The 22,276-nt window shown below is 35.8% G+C and overlaps 3 protein-coding genes across 3 annotated transcripts; 1 reads left to right on the top strand and 2 right to left on the bottom strand.

Moving 5' to 3' along the window:
• Positions 1-162: 162 nt before the first annotated feature.
• Positions 163-4,504, bottom strand: LOC105964966 (inactive TPR repeat-containing thioredoxin TTL3-like). The gene is made up of 7 exons (XM_088822519.1): positions 2,973-4,504; positions 2,497-2,692; positions 2,202-2,374; positions 1,738-2,071; positions 1,260-1,458; positions 1,057-1,160; positions 163-836 (listed from the first exon to the last, which is right to left on the bottom strand). The coding sequence occupies exons 1-7, from the start codon at positions 3,902-3,904 to the stop codon at positions 681-683; spliced, it is 2,094 nt and encodes a 697-aa protein (XP_088678645.1). The 5' UTR covers positions 3,905-4,504; the 3' UTR covers positions 163-680.
• A 1,304-nt stretch (positions 4,505-5,808) lies between these two features.
• Positions 5,809-8,929, bottom strand: HCC2 (Thioredoxin superfamily protein). The gene is made up of 8 exons (XM_088822518.1): positions 8,594-8,929; positions 7,853-7,948; positions 7,508-7,628; positions 7,297-7,375; positions 6,783-6,983; positions 6,595-6,684; positions 6,246-6,378; positions 5,809-6,147 (listed from the first exon to the last, which is right to left on the bottom strand). Exons 1-8 carry the CDS (start codon positions 8,668-8,670, stop codon positions 6,024-6,026), a joined length of 921 nt encoding a protein of 306 aa, XP_088678644.1. The 5' UTR covers positions 8,671-8,929; the 3' UTR covers positions 5,809-6,023.
• A 10,906-nt stretch (positions 8,930-19,835) lies between these two features.
• On the top strand, positions 19,836-21,746 carry LOC105964964 (uncharacterized). The gene is made up of 2 exons (XM_088822517.1): positions 19,836-20,097; positions 20,272-21,746. Exon 2 carries the CDS (start codon positions 20,339-20,341, stop codon positions 21,626-21,628), a length of 1,290 nt encoding a protein of 429 aa, XP_088678643.1. The 5' UTR covers positions 19,836-20,097; positions 20,272-20,338; the 3' UTR covers positions 21,629-21,746.
• The last annotated feature ends 530 nt before the right edge of the window (positions 21,747-22,276 follow it).

Raw genomic sequence — 22,276 nt, 5'->3', positions numbered from 1 at the left:
TCAATATTCTATCGCAATTGGTCCGATTTTCACCCCTACTTTGTCAAAGCAAGCTTATTAGCTTCCAACAACCATAACTAAATAAGCCATTCTTGGTCCCATTAACGATTGATTAAAGAAAAATTATACCACAAGTATAAATGTATAATTCTTTGCAAGAACTTGCCACAACATTCAAATCTTCAAACCTTTTTATCATACATAATAATTTACAATTCTTGAAAAACACTTGTTTAAGAATGTTTTTCTCATACCAAAACAAAAAATGACAACAATCATTTGAATGTTTCACCTTCTTTAAACTCAAATCCTATGCTACTTTTGATCCTAGAGAAAAATAAAAAAATCCATTCTTTCATGTTTCAACACTATCACCCTCTATTGCACGATACTTCTACAAGGTGAAGTATCCCCATGTTCGATACCTGAACACTCAGAAACGCCCGGACACAGCTCAGACACCCGTGTTGGGCCGTGTCGTAATTTCGCTAAAAGTAGGACACCTGTATGTGTCCGATTTTTTTAAGAAATGGGGACACAACTCTTATGTTTTAAGAGAAACCCCAAATAAATAAGTTCGCATTTTCTTTTCTCTGTAATACATCTTTCCTCCGTCTTCTTTGATAGTATCACCAAATGCTAATTTCTAATCAACAAAATCCTCCATTTTCTTGACTTGATCATGAACTGATAAAATATTTGATCGAGCTCTCTAACAATTCGTAATTATCCCCGGGTACTTCTTTCGCCCTCGATCCGTTCGTATATATTATAAAACCCGGCAACGACTTTAGCCCTTCCGATTTTGCTAACAAAGGGTGATCTTCCACTTCCACCTACATTCAATTTATTTTGTTAAAATAGAAAAAAAAAAAAAAAAAGATTATAAAATGCAATTAAATTATTAAAATCGATCGACATTCGCACGTCGATCGACTAAATCAGTTGACCTCAAAAGGGTAGTTAGACAATTAAATTCATATTTTTTTTTTAATATTTCTTGATTGAATTACATTATTATTACTATTATTATTACATGTAAATTAATTAATGTACCTTGAGGAAGTTGACTGAGGGAAATCTCTTATTGAGTTTCTCCATGTGCTGCATTATTGTCCTATCTCCTGTCCTTTTATTACAGAATAAAACCACAGATGTACCTAGACAAAAAATTAAAAGCAAATAAGACCATACAAATATTTGATTTTATTTTTAAAAAATTAAAAAATTCAAATCGTGTTACAAATATGGAGAATTACCCCGAGACGATGTAACACAATCTCTGAAATGTTCGTCGCTAGAAACGACAACCACGGACGTGTCTACAATGTCTCGGCTTCGATTGTGTTGCCCTAAATTTTCCTTTGCCTCCTTAAATATTCGCTCGATCTCTTCGTCGTCTGGACTTTCTCGTATCAAAACTTCACAATCTTTTATACATTCTCCCCATTTTCCAATCTGTCATTAGTATATAATATCATCACTTAAAAGTTAAAACTCTCTAATTTGGAAAAAAGTATTATTGTTTTCAACACCCTTGTGTTATATCGAATTGCTAAAAAAACCCCGTATTATAAATATTAGCAAAAACCCCCTTACAATGAACTTTTGTAGCATACAACCCCCTAAATAATGTGTTTCTAAGGGGTAGTATGCTATAAAATTGAATCATAGGGGGATTTTTGAATGCAAAATTATTAACCCAAGAAAAAAGAGTAGTGAAATGACCGTAATAACCTTGGAATAGCAATCGGCTCGTCTCAATCTAGCTTTACTATAAGCCGAACGTACATTAAGAGCCGATGTACAATCCTCTATCGCCTTTTCGTATTGGCCGAGTTTTGATCTGCAAGCAGCTCTATTACACAACAAGACCGCATTATACGGATCGTGGCTAAGTCCTTCGCCATAAGCAATACAAGCCTCGGAGTATCTCGCAACCTTAAAAAGCTCGTTTCCGTTCGATCTAGCTGTCGATAAAGCCCTTGTCCTCCTCAAGACCGATTTTATTTCCTTGCCATTTGGATCGAGCATAGATGCTCGTTGAGCTGCTGACATGGCGTCATCGAACCTGCGTTGAAAAGAACATCCTTAAAATACGCAAATCCTACATAACGAAAATCACACTACAAAAAATAATATATTGACTTACGACAACTATTTTCACATTCTTTATAGTTAATGAAAAAGACGATTCTAACCTCCCAGCTACTAAGTCGATTTGAGCGCGGTATATTAATAAACTCGAACTCCCGATTGGGCCGAAGAATTTCGTACATTCATCAACGTCGAAATTTGGACAAGTGTCCATTGTTTCGATTGCTTCTTGGTGTCGATTCAGCTTCAACAATGCTTCAGCTTTCAAACCAAATATCTTCAATGAACCAAAAAAATTAAAATTAAATCATATTGGGGCTAAAACACTTGATTAAATAAGATTCAAAAATTAAATTAAAATTTATATATAACTATATACAATGAATTAAATTTTTATACCAACGGTGCAGAATCGGCACCGGCTTCTATAGACAAGCTCGACTCTTTCAAGATCGTTATCCAATCACGTTGCCTCATCGCATCGGTGCACTTATTTAAATGTATCGTAACTTTCTTAGCCTTGTTACTAGCATCGGGGTCAGCTTCGGGTCCCGATTGTTTGAAATGATACATAGCCTTCTCTGCTTCTCCTAATCTATCAAAAAAGAAATTATGATAAAATAAATAAAAAATAAAAATTAACCTTGAAAAATTACAATCTTTTTTAATTACTCCATTCGTTCTATAATATCTGTCAGCTGAGGTTTGAATTCCAGGACGTATACATAATAAATAAATAAAAATTAAAATAAGCCTCAACATTTAGTAAGGTGATAAGATGAAATAAAATGCATTTAATGCACTATTGAAATTCTAAAGTCGACAAATAATAATGAGTAAAAAATATCTATAAAGCGACGGATAATTAGTAATACCTGACATAGATGGTTGCAAGTCGATTATGAGCCCTTTGGTAAAACGGGTCGATACGAATAGCTTCTCGACACTCGAACGCAGCTTCTAGAAGCTTCCCCAACGCCACCAAAGCCGCGCTCTTATTGCTCCGATAAGACGCCTTATTCGGGTCGATCGAAATCGCAGCCTCGTAGAGCGCAAGAGCCTCCGCAAACCTCCCATTCTTGTAATCCTCATTCCCCAAAATCTTCAACTGCTCCGGGTCGATTCTAGTCGATAGGGCCCGGCACAACGAAATGGGCTTTGTGGGCCCGTCTATTTTCTTATTCGAATACTTCCCATTATCTGTTGAGCTAGTGAGAGGATTAATTATCCCATTGGTTGAACCAGCGGGATTAATTATCCCATTAGTCTCGGGAGTATTACTATTACTATTACTATTACTATTATTCTGCCTCAAATTCCCCAAATTTCCATATATCATTACATTGCTGGAAGAAGCACGGACCAATCCGCCGGCGGCGGCTCTCGATTTCTGATGATCGGTGATCATGCTCTCGAGCTCGCCGGAGATTCCGAGTCCCGTCGGAGGGACTTTTCTCGATTGACCATTATACCCCTGCTGATTTTTCGCATGATTGTTATTCGTCTGATTAATCTTGTGGGCCCCCTGATTATGATTGTGATTATGATAAGGTGGTGGGGATTTGGAAATGTTTTGAGGCGGTCGGGATACGATCCTGTCGGCGCTCTTTTGTGGGGGATTCGAAACGGCGCCGTTTTTAGGAGCTCTCGAAACGGGGGTGCTCGGATAACGGGTGACGTGGTTAGGGTTCGAAGAAGAAGGGAGGGAGCCGGTGGAGGTTGATCTTCTCGGCCAGATACTTCTACGACCGAAAACAACGTTAAATATGCCGCATCCCGATCTTTTGTCGTGAGAAACGTCTCCCATTGTTGTTATTGTTTTGCAAAACAAAGAAAATCAAGAATCAAGAATCAAGAATCAAGAATTGATGTGAGAGGGTGATTCTTGATTGGGAGGAGAGAGTGGGATTTGTTGAATGGGGAACCATGATGGAAGGTTTTCATAGATGGATGGGTAGAGGGGTTGGTATTATATTGTATTTAATTTTCAAGTTGGAAAAGAAAATGAGTATTTTAATTTTTTTTGTTTAGAGGAGAGAGATTGGAGGGTGGAATGTTTCGTGTGTAATGTTATTACATGATGCTGAAGAGGATGATGTTACAGCCTTCTGGAGAAGGCAAATCACATTGGCTAATTAAGCATCTCACTTTTTGATTATTTTTTTCACTATGTTTGTGATGGGGAGAGAGAGAGAGAGAGAGAGAGAGAGAGAGAGAGAGAGAGATGACTGTCAAATGAGGAAATAATTTTACATGGAGAGAGAGAGAGAGAGAGAGAGAGAGAGAGAGAGAGAGAGAGAGAGAGAGAGAGAGTTAAGTGGATGATTTTTTACTATAATGTTGAATATTTGGGACTAATTTTCTCTTTTTGTTTCGATTTGCTTTACAATGTTTTTGTTTTTCCCCCTCGATAGTAAATAGTTGGGCAAATTACGGTTTCCTATTGGTATGCTCAAATTACAAAAATCCACCGTGTTTGGCTAATTACAGCTATATTCCTCAATTATGTATTGTCTTACACATTTATCTTTACGGTATTAAATTTACTTACTGAAGAAGAAAGTTTTTCGTAAGAAAATACATAATTTTCATGGTGATTGTAATTATCCAAACATGAGGGAGTTTTTCGTAATTTAGACTTACCTCATAGGTGGCCATAATTTACCGTAAATAGTTTCAGTGAAATTCGGAATAACAAAAAAAAAAGTAATAATAATAAATAGTAAATTAGTAGTGTGTATCTATTTTCTCTTGTTGCTGTTGTATAGAGGAAATGAATGAGGACTCCGCAAGACTCGGGCGGGAAACATATTAGAAGTGTGTATCTATTTTCTTTTTATAAAAAAATAAATAAAAATGAAATAAATGAACCATTTTTTTTCTTTTTTCTCTTTCTTGCTCTAATATAACAAAAATCTTCAAATGTCTTATTACATAAAAATCATAATGTTGTACTGTGTTTTAATTTATGCTATGTTGAAATTATTTAGTTGCTTCTAAAATCTTATAAATTTTACATTTATTTTGTGATTTCTATTAAAATTATTTAGTTGCTTCTAAAATCTTATAAACTTTTAAATCATCAGTTTAACGTGTGTTGCATCTGCTAATATTCAAATATAAATTGACGAAATAATTCGTAGATTCCATTCCGATTTTCACCCCTATTATAAGATGTACATAAAAAAAATCTTTTAAATATTCAAGAAAACATAATAAAACGAAATAAACAATAATACTACAGCCCATAAACAGAGAGGAAAGATCTCTCTCTCTCTCTCTCTCTCTCTCATGAAAGAGAGGAGTCCACGTCTAGTTTATAGGTGGGTTTGAGCAACCCACGTATATGTCTGTATTTATGGTCTTTTGACTTTCTATTCCAAATTTGGTCAACTTTATTTTCTCCTTTCATTAGACAAAACAAAACATGATATTGCTACTATTGCACTCACACTTTATTACATAAAAATAAAGGTTTATCTAGTACATCTAGGGCCTCGATTCAATGCTAAGATAAAATTAAATAGTCTAATGAAAACTCAATTATTTTTCGGACTCTGAGACGTCCAACAAAAAGCCTCCATAAAAGACAAGATAAGGCAAGATAAGTCATGAAACTCATGTATTAAACTCATCTCTCTATCTTTCTGCATCTTTTTTTAATAGATTTTTGGAGAAGCGCACACGCACGCGAGCACACACAAGGAGGAGTTTACGTACGTGTAAGAAACGACACGTTTTAGCAAAAAACAAAAACTCGGGAAAACAAATCGAAAATACCTCCAAAGACAGAACATTAACCTCTTTGTAATAATCACTCCAATAGTACAACAAAATAATGAAAATGCAATACTTCAGAAAATTCGTCTAAAAATTGTCAATTGTGACAAAGGGGAGAAATTTTCACAACCTGCGTGTTCGACACATCAATTTTGCGAATTTGTTATTTTGCTTTTCTTTATCTCTTTGGTTATCGCCTCCGCCAGCTCATCCGTGCTATACTCAACACCAAACGATCTTTCCACCTCCATATTTGGATTTATCAAGTACCTGTTTATATTTTACCAAAAAAAAAAAAAATAGTTATGGTTGAAAAACAAAAAGAAAATTAAAATCGGATAGAGGGTGTAAAAGTTTATAGGGTTTACATGTTATGAGAAGTGTCGACAAGATAATCATCTCCTTGTTCATCAATTTTTTTAAAGAACACTCTGTATTCTTGTGCGATTTGTCTTATAGCAGCAACTGGTCCGGTCAATCCCACTATTCTCGAGTCAAACTCTGCACTTCGTTCAAAACTAGAATAAGACTTTTAATTGTAAATGAAGCAGATATATATATTGCTTGTAAGTTAAATTAAAGATCGTAGACAACAATCGGAAATGATTTTAAAAAATGAAAAAAAAAATTAATCACATTAGACTTGATTTTCTCCTTGACACAGTCGTGAAACGCAAAATTGTACAGCTACATAAAATCGAATCAAGAAAGACTTGCCTCTAATATAAGTACGAAGATGTGAGGGAGTGTCCCGCTGAGGATCAATCGTGACAAATACGGGCAAGACCTTGATATTCTGTCTCGACTCTTTTTTTTTCTCCCAATCAAATGAAATATTTCAGTAACGACACATAAAACATAAAAAAAGATTATAAAAATTTGGACTTCGAGTTAAGGAGTAGAACCTAATATATCAATGGTATTGGCCATCTTTCGAACTTCTGCGGGGCCCACATCAGGAGACGAAGTGTAACCAAAGTATAAAAGAACCCAATTCCCGATAAGATTCTTTTCGGTTACAATCTGACCTTCTGTATCAATTAGACTGAAGGGGCCACCAATTATTGGCCCTTTAATCGCACTTCTTTCATACTTTTCACCCTTACCTATTACAACAAACAAAATGCTTACACGGTGTATAATATATATATATGTATGTATATATATATATATATATATATATATATATATATATATATATATATATATATATATATATATATATATATATATATATATATATATATAAGAAAAATTATGGAATTATATGGCAAAAAGACTCATCCTAAGATTGGATCAAGGATATAACGTCGATTTCATGTTGATATATACATGCGCACACACACAGACACATCAATCTATATATAGATGTATATACACACAAGAAACGGATCTTTGTATAAATAAACAAGAGGTCACCTTTCAGCACTACTCTCTTTTCATCATTATGGCGGATGAACAAAACCAGTCCACCAATTCCAGCAAGAACGGAACCAGGCTGCAATGATAAATCTGAGATGAAGAAAATTAAAAGGAAAGCTGACGAGAGACAGAAAAACGAGCAAAGTTTAATAGAATATAAAATTATGAAAAGCTTTCTTGAAACGAAGACGAAGCTATGGTAGCGTACTATTAGAAAATATCCCCAAGGCTTATTATGAGTCACGTCCGATTCATATAATGGAAGTTGACGCTTAGGGTTACTCGTGGATCTTGAGCTTGAAGAGTAGAATCTCTTCGATGAACCATATCTACATCGAAATGTAGCGAGATGTAAGTGGGCTTGTGATACGGTAAGCATTTGTAAAATAAAACTGTTCCACATGCTATATTTTTTTTCATTTAATTTCCGGCACCGACTTTCTTGATGGGATATTAGAAACTCGATTCGATGAAAAAATCACAGAAACACAAGCAGTTGCACATGATAGTAAACCCCATTTTGTGTGCAGTATTAAAAAAGAGAGATACATACCTCACCATTGTCTGTTCAGAAAACGGACGAGGAGGTGTATTAATTGGGGCAGATCTTGTGTAGATTGACGACGAAAATCTCGTCGATGCACCAAACCTTAAAAAAACAACAACAACAATTATCAGATACAAGTAACATGTTTCACCACTATAATCCGTCTCTATTTTCTCTCCTCAAAATTATCCAATTAATCATGGGCGCAAGTAAAATTGCGCCATTTCATTTCACGAGCATTAAGGTGGTGTTTGCAATAGCTTTTACAAATAGATTATGAGCTTTTTTTTTTTGTTCATAATCTACTTTTAAGTTTTTGCAAAATGAACTTTTGCTTTTGCGTCTCTTAAAATAAGCAACTTTAAGCTATAATTTGTTAAGCACCCATGACCATGTTTTTTCTATATAAGTTTATTTACCAGTAAATTTGCAAACACCCCCAACTTTTAGAAATAAGCACTTCAAATCAACTTTAACTCACAATCCACAACTTCTGCTATTAAATAAGCTTTTGCAAACACTAAAATAAACCAGCTTCCGCTTTTAAATAAGCAGCTTTACTTTAAAACCAAACAAACCCCATGGCTGTAAATACATTACATTCAACATATGCTGAATAACAACAGATTCTCAAGTTAAACTTCCCCACCAACAGAGAGTTTCAATTAGCTTTAATCAGCCATTAAAATAACAAATTCTTCAATTTAGAAGGAATTGAATTAACATAAAAAAAACTAATAAAATTACCGGCTGAAAATCTGCGCAGACGCTGCTCCCGAATGATTTCTCGAGCAGGAGCGGACAATTCGTGATAACAATGTCATTTTAGGTTACTCCTTTTTCTCGATTACAAAAATTGAATTAATCCGCTGATTATATCTTAGCATATACAAAATCTATTGCGAAAAACATATCATCATTGATTGAATGGAGAGAAGAAGAGAAAATTTCAACAATACAGAAAGCGGAGGTTCAGGGTTTAGAGCTAACGACGTCGTTTGGTGGTTTCTTTTCCCCCAATCCAATCGACGAAGCTGACGACGTCGTATTGATCCAAAATGAAGTAGCAGTTATTGTCGTTTTGGGCCTGGACTTGGGCCTAATGAAGTAATATTAAATGGCTATACATTTTTTTATATATATAAATAAAATTAATTAATAGTACCAATATTTATGTAAAAGATTGTTTAAATGATGTTGATGAGTTAAGAATAAGAAAAAAATTATCAATTTTTTTTTTATTTAATTCTAATTAGGGCTGATAATCAGGCCATGTGAGTCGAGTTTGGGTTGGCTCAAACCTAAATTATCTACAGGCTCGTTGAAAATTTGCCCCATAGCGCTCCACCAACTGGAACACTTACGAGGAGCTCCCGTATCAAACACTTCCATTCCTCTCGTCAGACCATCTGTAACATTCATAGCTACAACACTAACTCGATTATTTCCTAACAATCGATGTACCTCACATGTCACATTAATTGGTTGACCAGCAGTATCTCGGCCTTTAACTACTAGAGGGTTATAAATATTAGGCATCTTGCGCGGCGTAAAGGCTACATCTAGTAGCGGACCAATGAGCTCACATGTCATGTGACATCGTTATTAGAGATTCAAGCTCACATATCATCGGATATTATTAGTATAGACTCAAGGTCGACTCATCTATTTTTTTCAATTTGCTAATATAGTAATATTAATGTGCCACATATGGCAATATTACTGTACTGGTTGTTCAATTTTTTTTTAAAAAAGACTAACGAGTGAAAATGAGGTTGGACCTTTCCCTAATTAAAACGCTAATGGCTAAAAAATCATAATATATATATATATATATATATGAGCTGGAATTATGACCAATCATAAAAGGGAATCTAATCATCAAATCCAACGGCCAAGATCATGATTAGTGCTAGCTAGCTGCTCCATCCTTGTGTAAGGTACATAACCAATGAAAATGATACCAATTCCAATCAATCCACAATCACTCATATATGTATAGTGATTAGTGCACATGTATATTCTTTTAATTATTTTCTTTTCTCTTATATATATATTAAAATAATTATTGCCATATACGTGTATTGAATAAACTTGACTGTATTCAATAATCTCCTAATTACATGACAAATTTAAACTATATTGGACAAATTATGTGCAATAAATTCAACATTAAGAAACTGGACTTATTCTGCCTACACCTAATGAAATACAGTAATACACCATGTGTAATTTTACACCGACTTCTACATTCACCCACATGTGTATGTGTGCTTTTACGTGCAAATCTATGATGTGAGAGTACTTTATGCATTTCACCAAATATAGGATCTCAAAAACCGAAAAAACTGGTAAATCGAACTCGAATTATTAGATATCAATCTCGTTTTACTTCACCAACAATTAGACTACCATTTCAAGTTGTCACAGTAAGGAGTTGTTAGAGGGGAACAAGCAACATGCAATGTTAATAAAAATAATGTTTAGGTATAATCCTTTTCCAATTGCTATTTAAGTGCCACGTGTAAATATCCATACAAACGTTTAATCAGAAATCTTGAATTTCAACGTGGATATGATTGCAATTTGCTAATTCCCCAATTTCGAAAATTTTATATCATAGATTGCTAATATAACCAAACAAGAAAAACCCCACATCGGATTTGATTGATCATGACAATTGGCCAAATGACATCAGACACGTGTATTAAAAAAATATTTATTTTGCCTTTTTCACCTCTTTAAAATATATTTTTATAGAATTTTAATGGTATTATATTCAAACTTATTCTAAAATATTAAATTAAAGGTCCTTGGTAGAGTAAGAACATTTCGCAATTAAAATATACGGTAAATTACAAACACCCCTGAGGTATGGCCAATTTACGGGAAAAAAACCCTATTATTTGGATAATTACATCTACCCATCAATTATGATTTTTTCTTGTGATGCACTCTTATGGTGTCAAATTCAACCTAATCATCTAGATTTCGTGGAATGTGCTCTAGTTTGTACTCATTTTCTATAAAAATACAGTTTATGATGCACCACAATCTGATATATACAAGCCAAAAAACATATATTATGATCATCTTGCTTCAAAATGTGGAGTTCGAATGGGATAAAACGGGTACAAAAGTGATAATATTCCATATAATCTCGAAGATTTCACTAAATTTGAAACCGCAAGGGTGGACGTGTAAGAAGATTTATAGTTGTGAGGTTGGTTGTAATTACCCAAACAAGAGGGGGGTTTTGGTAATTTAACCATATAATTTACCCTAAAATATAAAAAGGCAGAAAAAAAACAAAATTAAAAAAAATTGAAGCCCTTATGTAAAATATATATTTTTTTCATCTTATATTAAAATTTTGGCAATAAAAGATAATTTAATATTTGGGTTGCGTATTTATTTCATTTATTTATTTATTTATTATAATATGTGTGTGTGTGTGTGTGTGTGTGGATGGTAACGGAGATCACCTACCTGCAACTTGCAGTCTTGCTCTCACAAGATTACGTGTAGACTTGATAGAAGCAATAAACTAGGACCCCCAAAGTAATGGTTTTATGGGACATATTTTTATGTTACATTTAATTTTGTTAATTTAATTTTTGCATCATTAATTAATACATGTCACATGTATATTAATATTTATTATTAATAATATATGTGTATTGGTGATGAAATAGATGGTTTCGTTCGACCACTCACCAACCAAATTAGCCTAATCATAGGTCGAGTACTCGGCCGATCCAGCGTATTTGGAGACCACGAGCGAAGTTATAAATTATGTCAATAAGTAATAAGTTAGTAGTCGATATTCACCTTGAAACACTCATAATTTGGTAAAAACGCAAAAAAATAAAAAAATAAAAAAAAAAAGATAAAAAAATAAAATAAAAAAATGCAACTCTATTCACTAAATTTCGATAACCCATTGAATTGGTTCAATTGGTGTTTACATGAAAACAACATATGTGGTAAAAGTATCGAACATTACCGTTAGCTCATAACAAATAACGAAATATTTTAACAGGAGATGGAAATATGAATGTTTTATCCTTGTTTGTTGGCTTTTCAATGTAACCTGAACCGAAGCAAACAAGAATTCTATGAGAGAATTATGATCAAAATAACATTGTCATTCTATTTTACTTTAACGTGTTTTTCATTTCTAAAACATAATCTATATAAGAATTTCATCTTGTGGAATCAAAATATTGTTTACAGTGGCAGAGCCAACATAGGGCCAAGTGGGCCATGTCTGCCCCAACATTTCTCAAATATCTATTAATTTAGATAAAAATATTTTTTTTTAAATATTGAGTACTATCATTAACGCCCCCCCCCCCCCCCCCCCCCCCCCCCCCCCCCAACTAGATTTTTTTAATGCATTCAGCCTCTCAAATTTAAAATTTTGGTTTCGCTAATGATTATCTACGCACAAAGGTCAAATATACACAAAAAAAATATATTAGATTTTTTATAAATAGCATAGGAATAACAAAGCAATGAACTAATGAGACGTTTGATTATTTACAAGAAATATAATTTATATATACGATTGTTTGTTATCTAAGCATAAACAAACTATGAAACCTCTCATGGACCTTCAGGGACGCCCAAGTCATCCTCCAACACTGGCCCCCGGATAAAGCATTATCAGAAATCCATATGAACAAAGCTATCTTCTGGGTCCAAATTTCAAACCTACCAGCCTGCTTTATTAATCATTCAAATGCGTCCAAATGTGGTAATTTGATTGGTCGCTTCCTTAAGGCTGATCTTCATTCTCCCACCCATAGATGGAAGAGAGCCCTCCGCATTCAAGTGGAGATAAATATCACAGACCCTCTTGTCGACCATTTATCCCTTCCTTGCCAAGGGAGAGATGACCTTCACGTTGAAATCAGGTATGAAAGGATTGCTGATTTTTGTTACTTTTGTGGAAAGCTAGGTCACAAATTCCAGTTCTGTAAAGCTTATTTGTGCAAAGGTGATGTTGTGAATACTGAGTTTAAGTTTGGACCATGGCTGAAATCGGAGAGTACTCTCTCCCCAAACCCTTTCTTCGCAAGCCTTCACCTTGATAGCTCTACTGATGTCAACCCCAACAAAACTCAATTCCTCCCAACCCTAGCATATTCTTCAGCTAGCCATAACCAAAATCAGACCACAAGGGAAGTGGTGGGCCCTGGAAACAACATGGTGCTAGACCACGTGGCACAAAACTATTGGGTTCCTAATGCAAATTCCAATTCTAGAGTTATGGGAATAGAAACTTCGAAAGAATCTACTAAACCCTACCCTACCAAATTATCAATCATAGGGCAAAAGGAATTAAAGACTGATGAGATAGTCTCTGTATTTTCCCACAGCTCGAGAAAAACAATAAAATATCCCCACTTAATCCCTTCTCCCGCCAAAAATCTTCCTATCCCAAAAGAAAACCCTAATGTTTATGGGCCTCAGGTAAACAGCCCAATACCACCCGTCTGGGCCTCTCTGACTAATTTTAGTTTGGGTCATAATGATATAGAAAACAAAAGTTGGAGCCAAATACCAATTCAGATAAGTAGAAAACGTGATTCTCTCGTAAATGAGGAATTATCTAGCTCTTTCTTATCAAATAAACAACAGAAACGTGCAAATATTTCTACTCCTGGCTTTCACAACAAATCTTTTACAGATAACCCTTCGGAGGACCATATCACCACTACTGTAAACAAAACTTTAAACCTCTCCACCACCACCTCTCCGAATCTCCCATGGTCTCCTGACTCTGACATAGGTTTCACAATCTCACCTGGAACAAAATTGTCTTTAAACAAAAAGATTTACACAATCGAAAGAATTGAGAATGGTGCTCCTTACCTCTACAAAAGTAACAGGAACTCAATTCACATCGATGAGATCACTGGAGATCAATCTCCTAAGGCACTTCAGACCAAAGTTGTAAACAACAAAAATTTGATCCCAAAAGACCCTAAGGGGTCGAGGGAGTTATGACGATCACTATCCTTGCATGGAACTGCCAAGGGTTGGCCAAACCCAAGGCAGTGAGAGCCCTCAGGTTGCTCTTGAAAAACACCAAACCTGATATCTTGTTCATTAGTGAAGTCAAAACTTCCTCTCTTTCTCCCATTACAAAAACTCTTGCTTCTTGCTCTCTTTCCCATTCATTTTTTGTTCCTCCCATTGGTATTGCTGGTGGACTAATCCTTGCTTGGAATAGTTCCACTAAATTGTCTGTCATCAATCATAACAACACACTCATCAATGCCCATATCTTTGAGCCTTCTGATTCATCATCTTGGCAATTCACGGGCATTTACTGCCCTTGCCATAGCACTGGTAAAACTTTTTTTTGGGATTCCCTTAATTCTATTTCTTCAGCCTTTGAGGGTCCTTGGATCCTGATGGGTGACTTTAACTCAGTTTGTACTCAATCCGAAAAAAAGGGAGGCAGCCCTTTTGCTTCCTCGTCAAAGAATAACCTGATGTCTGCCTTGAACAACCTGTACCTTATTGATTTAGGTTTCACTGGAAACCCTCTTACTTGGAGCAACAAAAGAACAGGCCTGGCAAACATTCAGCAAAGACTTGATAGAGGAGTATGTAACTCCCAATGGCTCACTCGCTTCCCTCATTCATCCATCCACCATCTCCCTGCCATAGCCTCTGACCACTCTCCCATCCTTTTCACTTCCACCAATGATGAAAGCCCTCCAAAACCTTTCAGATTTGAAGCCATGTGGCTCTCTGATTCCACTGTTTTCGATACGGTCCACCAAGGTTGGTCCCAATCTGCTCATGGTCCCCCCCCCCCTTTTGTCCTCCATTCTAAGATTAAAAATGTGAAGAAAGCACTGAAAGCATGGAATGCTAATCATTTTGGAAATTGCCACTCAAAGATCAAAGAACTTCAAAAACAGATTGAATTGATACAAAAAAAGGAAAGGTCTTGTTCTAATGTTACACTTGATGAGAACCTGCAAGCTGAACTTGATGTGTGGCTCAGTAGAGTGGAGACTTTTTGGTGGCAAAAAGCAAAAGATAAATGGCTCACAGATGGTGATGCAAACACCAAATGTTTTCACTTAACTGCTATTATTCATGCTAGATCAAATAAAATTTCTTCTATCAAAGATCTGGATAATACTCTTCATGTGGATAGGGTCTCCATTGGTAACTGCTTTGTAAACTTCTATGAAAATCTTTTCAGAACAGATTTCCCTCCTTCAGAAGTGCCTTTCCCAAATAATCTCTTTAATCTCTTTGAAAAGGTTATTGAAAATGATGACTTTGGTGCTCTCACAGCCATTCCTACCCCAAAGGACATTAAACAGGTTCTCTTTTCCTTTGCTTCGCATAAAAGTCCAGGGCCAGATGGACTTCCCCCACTTTTTTACAAAAATTTATGGAACACCACAAAAAGTGCACTTATTGCAGGAGTTCAACATTTTTTCAAATCTGGCTACCTCCTTAGAGCCCTTAACTGTACTTTTGTTGCTTTGGTTCCAAAATCTCCGAATGCCTCCAAAGTGGACCATTTTAGACCTATAAGCCTTTGTAATGTTACATACAAAATCATATCCAAAATCTTGGCTAATAGGGTCAAAATTCATCTTCCTTCTTTCATTTCTCCCTTTCAAACTGCTTTTGTTAAAGATAGAAATATACAGGATAATACCATTATTTCTCAAGAAATCATGCATTATCTTCATAAAAAAAAGGGTTTGAAAGGTTTTATGGCTATCAAAGTTGATTTGGCAAAAGCTTTTGATAGAGTTGAATGGAGTCTTCTTCTTTGTATCCTTTCTAATCTTGGTTTCCCAAGGATTTTTACAGGTTGGATCAAAGAATGCATATCAACTACATCCTTCTCTTTCCTGATCAATGGTGCCCCTTTTGGCAATTTGACTCCTAGTAGAGGGATTCGACAGGGAGACCCCTTATCTCCCTTTCTTTTTGTTACTTATATTGAGCTCCTTTCTAGAATTCTTTCATTTGCTGAACAGAATGGTCATTTTAAAGGTGTAAAGATATCCAGAACATCCCCTACTATTTCCCATTTACTTTTTGCTGATGACTTGGTGATTTTTTGTAGGGCAAATGTTGAGGATGCATCTTGCATTAAACAGATCCTTGACTTGTTCTCTGAGTGGTCAAGTCAGCATGCTAATGCTGAAAAATCACAAGTGCACTTCAGCAATAATACATGTCCTCAAGACAAAATTGAAATTCTTAATATTTTGGGTTTTAAGGAATGCAACCACAAATCAAAGCACCTTGGGTTACCATTTTGTAATCAGAAATCAAGGAAGATTGCCTTTAATGAATTAATGAGTAAGGTCAATTCCCACCTCAGTGGTTGGAGAGAAAAAAACCTTTCACAAGCAGGAAGGTCTATCCTGGTCAAAGCAGTGGCTCATGCTCTCCCATCTTATATCATGTCCACCACTCTTATTCCCATTAGCATTTGCAATACTCTTGATGCAAAGTTCAGAAAATTTTGGTGGGGACAAAACTCAAATGGCAATTCTCTCATGCTTAAATGTTGGGACTCAATTTGCAAGCCAAAATCACTGGGTGGGCTTGGCTTCAGAAGAATGGCAGATTCGAATAGAGCACTCTTCTCCAAAATTGTTTGGTCCATGGCTTCTCGGAGTAACAAGATTTGGGTTAACCTAATTGCAGCAAAATATATGAGAGGGAAGTTTTTTCTTCACTCTGATCTCTCTTTTTCTGGTTGTTCATGGCTCTGGTCTGATATTAAAAAAACTAAGGATCTTATTACAAAAGGTGCTTGCTTCTCTATTTGTTCTAATTCAGATGTTTTAACTTGGAAAGACCCGTGGATTCCCTCATTGGATGGCTTTACCCCCACATCTCCTTCTCCGAACTCAAATTCTTACCTCATTGCTCTTGTCAGAAACCTTATTTTTGAAGAGACTAGCACATGGAATTTCAATCTTCTAACCACTTACTTCCCTGTAAATGTGGTAAATGAGATATTGAAAGTCCAAATCTCTCCACTGGCTTTGCCTAATGCACTCTTTTGGTCTCCCTCCAAGTCAGGGAAGTTCACGTCCAAGAGTGCTTATCTCTCCAATCAAGCTAACTGTTTTAATTCCTCCCCGTCAAATTACCCTCCTCTTAACTGGAAGAATCTCTGGTCTTCTAAATTACACAACAGACACAAGCTTCTTTTTTGGAAAATTGCAAATGACCTTATCCCTACAAAAGCCAGATTGAGTCGTCTTTTCCCCTCAAATGACACTGGTTGTTTTTTTGCAGTTCTCATCTTGAAGATATTGATCATTTGTTCTTGTCTTGCCCTTTCATCCAACAAATCTGGTTCATCTCTAAATGGAACATTCGTATTGATCCTTTTAGAAATGAACCGATTAATGCCTGGATTGATCTTATTCTGGATAAAAAGAACAATTTTCTTCCTTCCCTTGCTGATAGAGAAGAATTTATTATTTTTACTGCTGTGTTGTTTGATTTACTGTGGATGAATAGAAATAAAGTGGCTCATGGTTCACCCTCACTTTCTCTGCAGGAACTTCTACACACGGTATCTAAAAGTGCAAAGGAGCACTGGAATTGTCAAAGCCTCAAATCATTAAAAGCTGGGAAAGAATTGAATCAAGCCTGGACCATACCACCTCCTGACTGGATTAAGGTCAATACCGACACCACCTTCAGTAAAGGCAATGCTATGGCAAGCTGTATTTTCAGGAATTCCAATGGCTCTATTTTCAATGCATTCACTAAATCTCATGCATGCATGGACTCTTTGGTGGCTGAATGTTTAGCTATTTTGGATGCATGCAAGCTTTTAAATTTTGCAAAAATCAGCAATGCTATCATTGAAACTGACTGTATTAATGCGGTTAAGCTTATTATGGATAAAGATCTCCCTCCTCAATGGACTGCATCTGTGCCAATTGAAGAAATCAAACGCTTCTGGAATCTTTGGCCCACATGGATTTTTAAATTCATCCCTAGAATGGGGAACGAGGCAGCCCATAATTTGGGGAAATGGGCTTCCAGCACTTGTTTTGAAGGGCATATTGCCCCTAATGTAATTCCTCTTTCTTGTTTTGTTGATAGGGGTCACCCTATTCTGGACTCATGTAATTTTAACTTTTATTAATTGTGTTTTTTTCTATCAAAAAAAAATAAATAAATAAATAAACAAACTATGAAACAATTGACCTCTTTCAATTCTCATATGGTTGCAATCGAACTTTAGTGTGTTTGTTCAACTGATCCATCAATCTTGAAAAGGTTGAGAATAACATCCATTGAGCTATCCTTTTCTATCATTATAAAAGGCAACAAGTATAATAGCATATATATAAGACCACAACAAAACCAACATTGAAGTAGTAAAATTCTTTTGAAATTTTAGAAGCCAAAAGAGAATATTAATAGCCACAAGTGCTGCGTATATAAACGCGAATAACCCATCGTTTCTTTATATGTTATACTCGAAAAAAATAATTTTTTGATAAACATTGTTTCACGAGAAATTATATTAATTAAAAAAAAATATTTTTATTCTCGATGTAGGTGTATGAAAGTAAAAACACTACTGATGATGCAGTAGAAGAGTCAACGCTGAAAATTAAACAAATTTGATTGATAAATAATTAACTTTGTGTGTTTTCATATTTCTAAGTGGTTTACTTATTTAATTAGTCTAATTTGGAATTACTCATCTTGTTATCATTTAATTAGCTAGTCTAATTTGGAATTACTCATCTTGTCATCAGATATTAGATCATCTTCCATGTATTTTATGAGTCAAAGTCAAATTTATCTATTTTCTATGACAAGAAGTTGAGAATGTCATTCAAAGTTATAATTTTTAATGTCTTGAAGAGGGATGTTCCAAAACTACTATATATGTCCCCTTTCATTGAATCAATTCAGATGAGTATTTAAATTTAAAAATATTTTGAATGTATCCTGCACCGCGAGTGAGCGATTCTTCTTTACAAGTGAGTGACTAGGTCATGTCGACGCAATTAGTAGCATCGAGTGATTCCACTGGCGCTGGTTGACTGATTCCGGATCATTAATCTTTTTCCTATTATCTTTTCAGTTGCGAATCGCAATTCACTCTAGATTGAAAGTTTAATTGTAAATAAATCTTTCGTTCAAAGATTAATTAATCAACAAGATAAATTATCGAACAAGAGACACTTACTAATTAACGGACCACATTACGTAACATTTGCATGCCGCAATCCGTGTTTTCGGACATAATAGATAAGTTCTCGAATAATGACTTAATTAATTGACCGCCGCCCGCGAAATTTGCATGTCGCGTACCGTATTTTTGGTAAGTTAATTTAAAAAAAAAATCTGTCAAAAATATAAACTAATTTTACTTTAATTTGAAAATTTACTTTTAGAATAAAAAAAGAAAGAAAAAAAGAAAGAAAGAAGAAAGGCTATATACAATGTACACTAGAAGCAATCAAAATGAAATACTTAAATGAAAATATTTGACTTGTGAAAAAGACACATTTCTTTTTGGATTTATATGATGAAAAGATGATGTTAGATCTCTGTTCCTTTCATACCTTTCAACTACAAACCTCCCTAATCTGGCTTTTACCTCTTTATCCCCCAAATTAAATGTAAGGTCGCGTGCATTTGAACCGTAAATTTGACTAAATAACTATTCACTGAGCACACATACAGATCTTCGGTTCAAATTCGCTTCGTATAGATAACCAGACGTAGCATTTAATTTTCCGTTTAACTTCGTACTAAAATTTATTACAGATATTGTTCTCAGATCTTTTTCACATTGCAAAATCTTATAGACCACAAAAAGAAAATATATATATAAAAAATAAAAAAAAAGAATTCGTGTGAGAGAAAAAAAAAAAAGGGAAAAAAATCATAAGCCTTTCTCTCTCAAGAACAAAACACAGTTGCCTCTTTTCATGGAGACCCCACTTTATAATTTATTTTTGTTTCTTTTTCTAGTGATAAAACCTGCGCTGAAACTCTGTGTTTGATTTCTCTCTCTTCACTTCTGTCTTTGAGAAAACCCTAGTTTTTTTTTCCTCTCTCTCTCGGAGATCTTTACTCTTTACTACTGTGTTGTAATTTTCAGACAAAGTGGTCCAGCTTTTTGGTGAAGAACAGAAGCTTTACTGTAAATCTATCCTTTGTGTGTAGTTTGCAGATCAGAGCTTCTCCTTTTAAATTTATGGGTAAAAATCTCTGACTAGATTTCTGTGGCAGCAGCTTCTAATTTTTTGTTATAGTAAAAATCTCATTTGCAGGCAGGCGTGCACACATCTCTCTCTCTCTAGATTTCTCTTTCTCTCTCATCAGTCTTACGTTATTACTTTTGTATATTGACGGATGCTGTTTTGTCTCTCCAGAATTTACTTTCTCGCTCTAGAAATATTTCTAGAGGAGAGAGAGAGAGAGGGAGAAGGAAAGAAAGGAATGGATTCTGGCAACAGTGGGAGCCTTCACTCGTCGAGTGGTGGCGATGAGGAGTACGATTCACGCGCCGCCGCGGCGGACTCTGTCTCTGCTTTCATGAGTGGTGGTGGTGGTGGTGGCGGAGCCGTTAATCTGCCGCCGTTTTTCGACCCGGTTTCGAACTATCTTCAGCTCCACCAAAACCCCAATTTTTCGTTTCTGAATCCAAGCCTCGCATGGCCCAGAAATTCCACCGCCGCCGCTCCAAGATCCGACCCGAACCCGAACCCGAACCCCATCTCTCATCACGACACCACCACCACCACCAACAACAACACCATGCTTCCAAATTCTCCGCCCTTCATGCCATCTTTCCGTCCTCCGCCGGCGCGGGGCGCCGGCGGAGCCGACCTTGCGCTGCCGCCGCCGCAGCAAAGACAGAACCAGAATCAGAATCAGCCCGCGGCGGCGCGTAACCCGAAGAAAAGATCTCGAGCATCAAGACGGGCGCCGACCACCGTGCTGACGACTGACACCACCAATTTCAGAGCCATGGTTCAAGAATTCACCGGAATTCCCGCCCCACCCTTCAACAACAACAACAACAACTCCTCTTTCCCGAGGAGCAGGTTCGATCTTTTCGGCACCACCACCACCCACCTCGACGCGCCGCCGTACCTCCGCCGTCCCTTCGCCCAAAAAGTCCCGTTTCTCCCTCCATCTTCTTCCTCCCTGCAGCTAACCTCCGCCGCCGCCGCCGCCGTAGCAGCAGCAGCAGCAGCAGCATCTTCTCCAACTAACAACAACAACAACACCTCCCATAATATAATCACCTCCGTTAATTCTCCAACCGCCATTAATAATGAAGCATCTTCTTCTTCTGCATCCAATACTAATAATAACTACCAACACTCCCCAAATCTTTTCAATAATATCATTCCAACCCCACTTCTCACTTCTTTCCTCCAATCAAACCCAAACCCAAAATTCCCATTCTCAAATAATCACCACTTAATAAACACAAAAATGGGAGGTTTATTAGACGAACAATTTGGCCATGGCGGCGGCGGCGATCATGTAATAATTTCTGCAGCTGACGTCATCAATAATAATAATAATAATAATGCAGCAATCTGGAACAGTAGTAATAATCCGGTTGCAGATAAAGACGACCGGATTAATCTCAACGGCGCCGGATCATACAACTTTCCGGCGGGGCCAGGAAACATCGCCGCCGCCACTGCCGCCGCCGCTGCGGCGGCGTCTAGAGGAGAAGGTATGGTGGAATCATGGATATGTTCGTCAGATTAGAAATCATTTCAGTGTAGAAAAAGTATATATCCATGTTGGGGTAATGATGGCGGCTATGATTTCAGACATTGAAATTTGAAACCAGGGTTTTAAAAAAAAGTTAGTGTAATATATATATATATATATTTCATGATCGATATTATATATATATTTAACCATGACTTTCATATACCTAATTATACTGTATTAATTAGGTACTTGATTAATTAATTAATCATGTGTAAATAATTGTGTTGTTTCCTTTATATATATATATATATACTGAAAAACCCTCATAATATTAATTTAGCTGTTACATTTTGATTTTATTTTATTAATTATGTTTTTTGTGTGTTTGTTTTCACATTTGGGGTTTGACTGATCTTATGACGAAACTCGATTTTGTCGACCGAAAAAAATAAAATAAATAAAATAAATAAATCATTTTTTGGGCTTGAATAATTTTGGTCTTCTTCCTTTATTTTTTTTTTATATTGAATTCTTTTTTTCTAGAAAGAAAATCGTTGACTATATCAACTCTAATCAAAGTCAACTTTAGCATGATTTTTGGGGGATGATTTTATGTTGATAAATCAAAGCTAGTGTATACTTAAGATTAATATTAGTATTTCTTTATTTATTATTATCAAAGCTTGTGATTTTAATGTA

Source organism: Erythranthe guttata, chromosome 8 (genome assembly GCF_056151865.1).
Source record: "Erythranthe guttata isolate IM_541 chromosome 8, IM_541, whole genome shotgun sequence".
In the NCBI taxonomy this organism is placed as follows: domain Eukaryota; kingdom Viridiplantae; phylum Streptophyta; class Magnoliopsida; order Lamiales; family Phrymaceae; genus Erythranthe; species Erythranthe guttata.
Note: the sequence above shows the minus strand (reverse complement) of the source record. Positions and strands in the feature narration are given on the sequence as shown.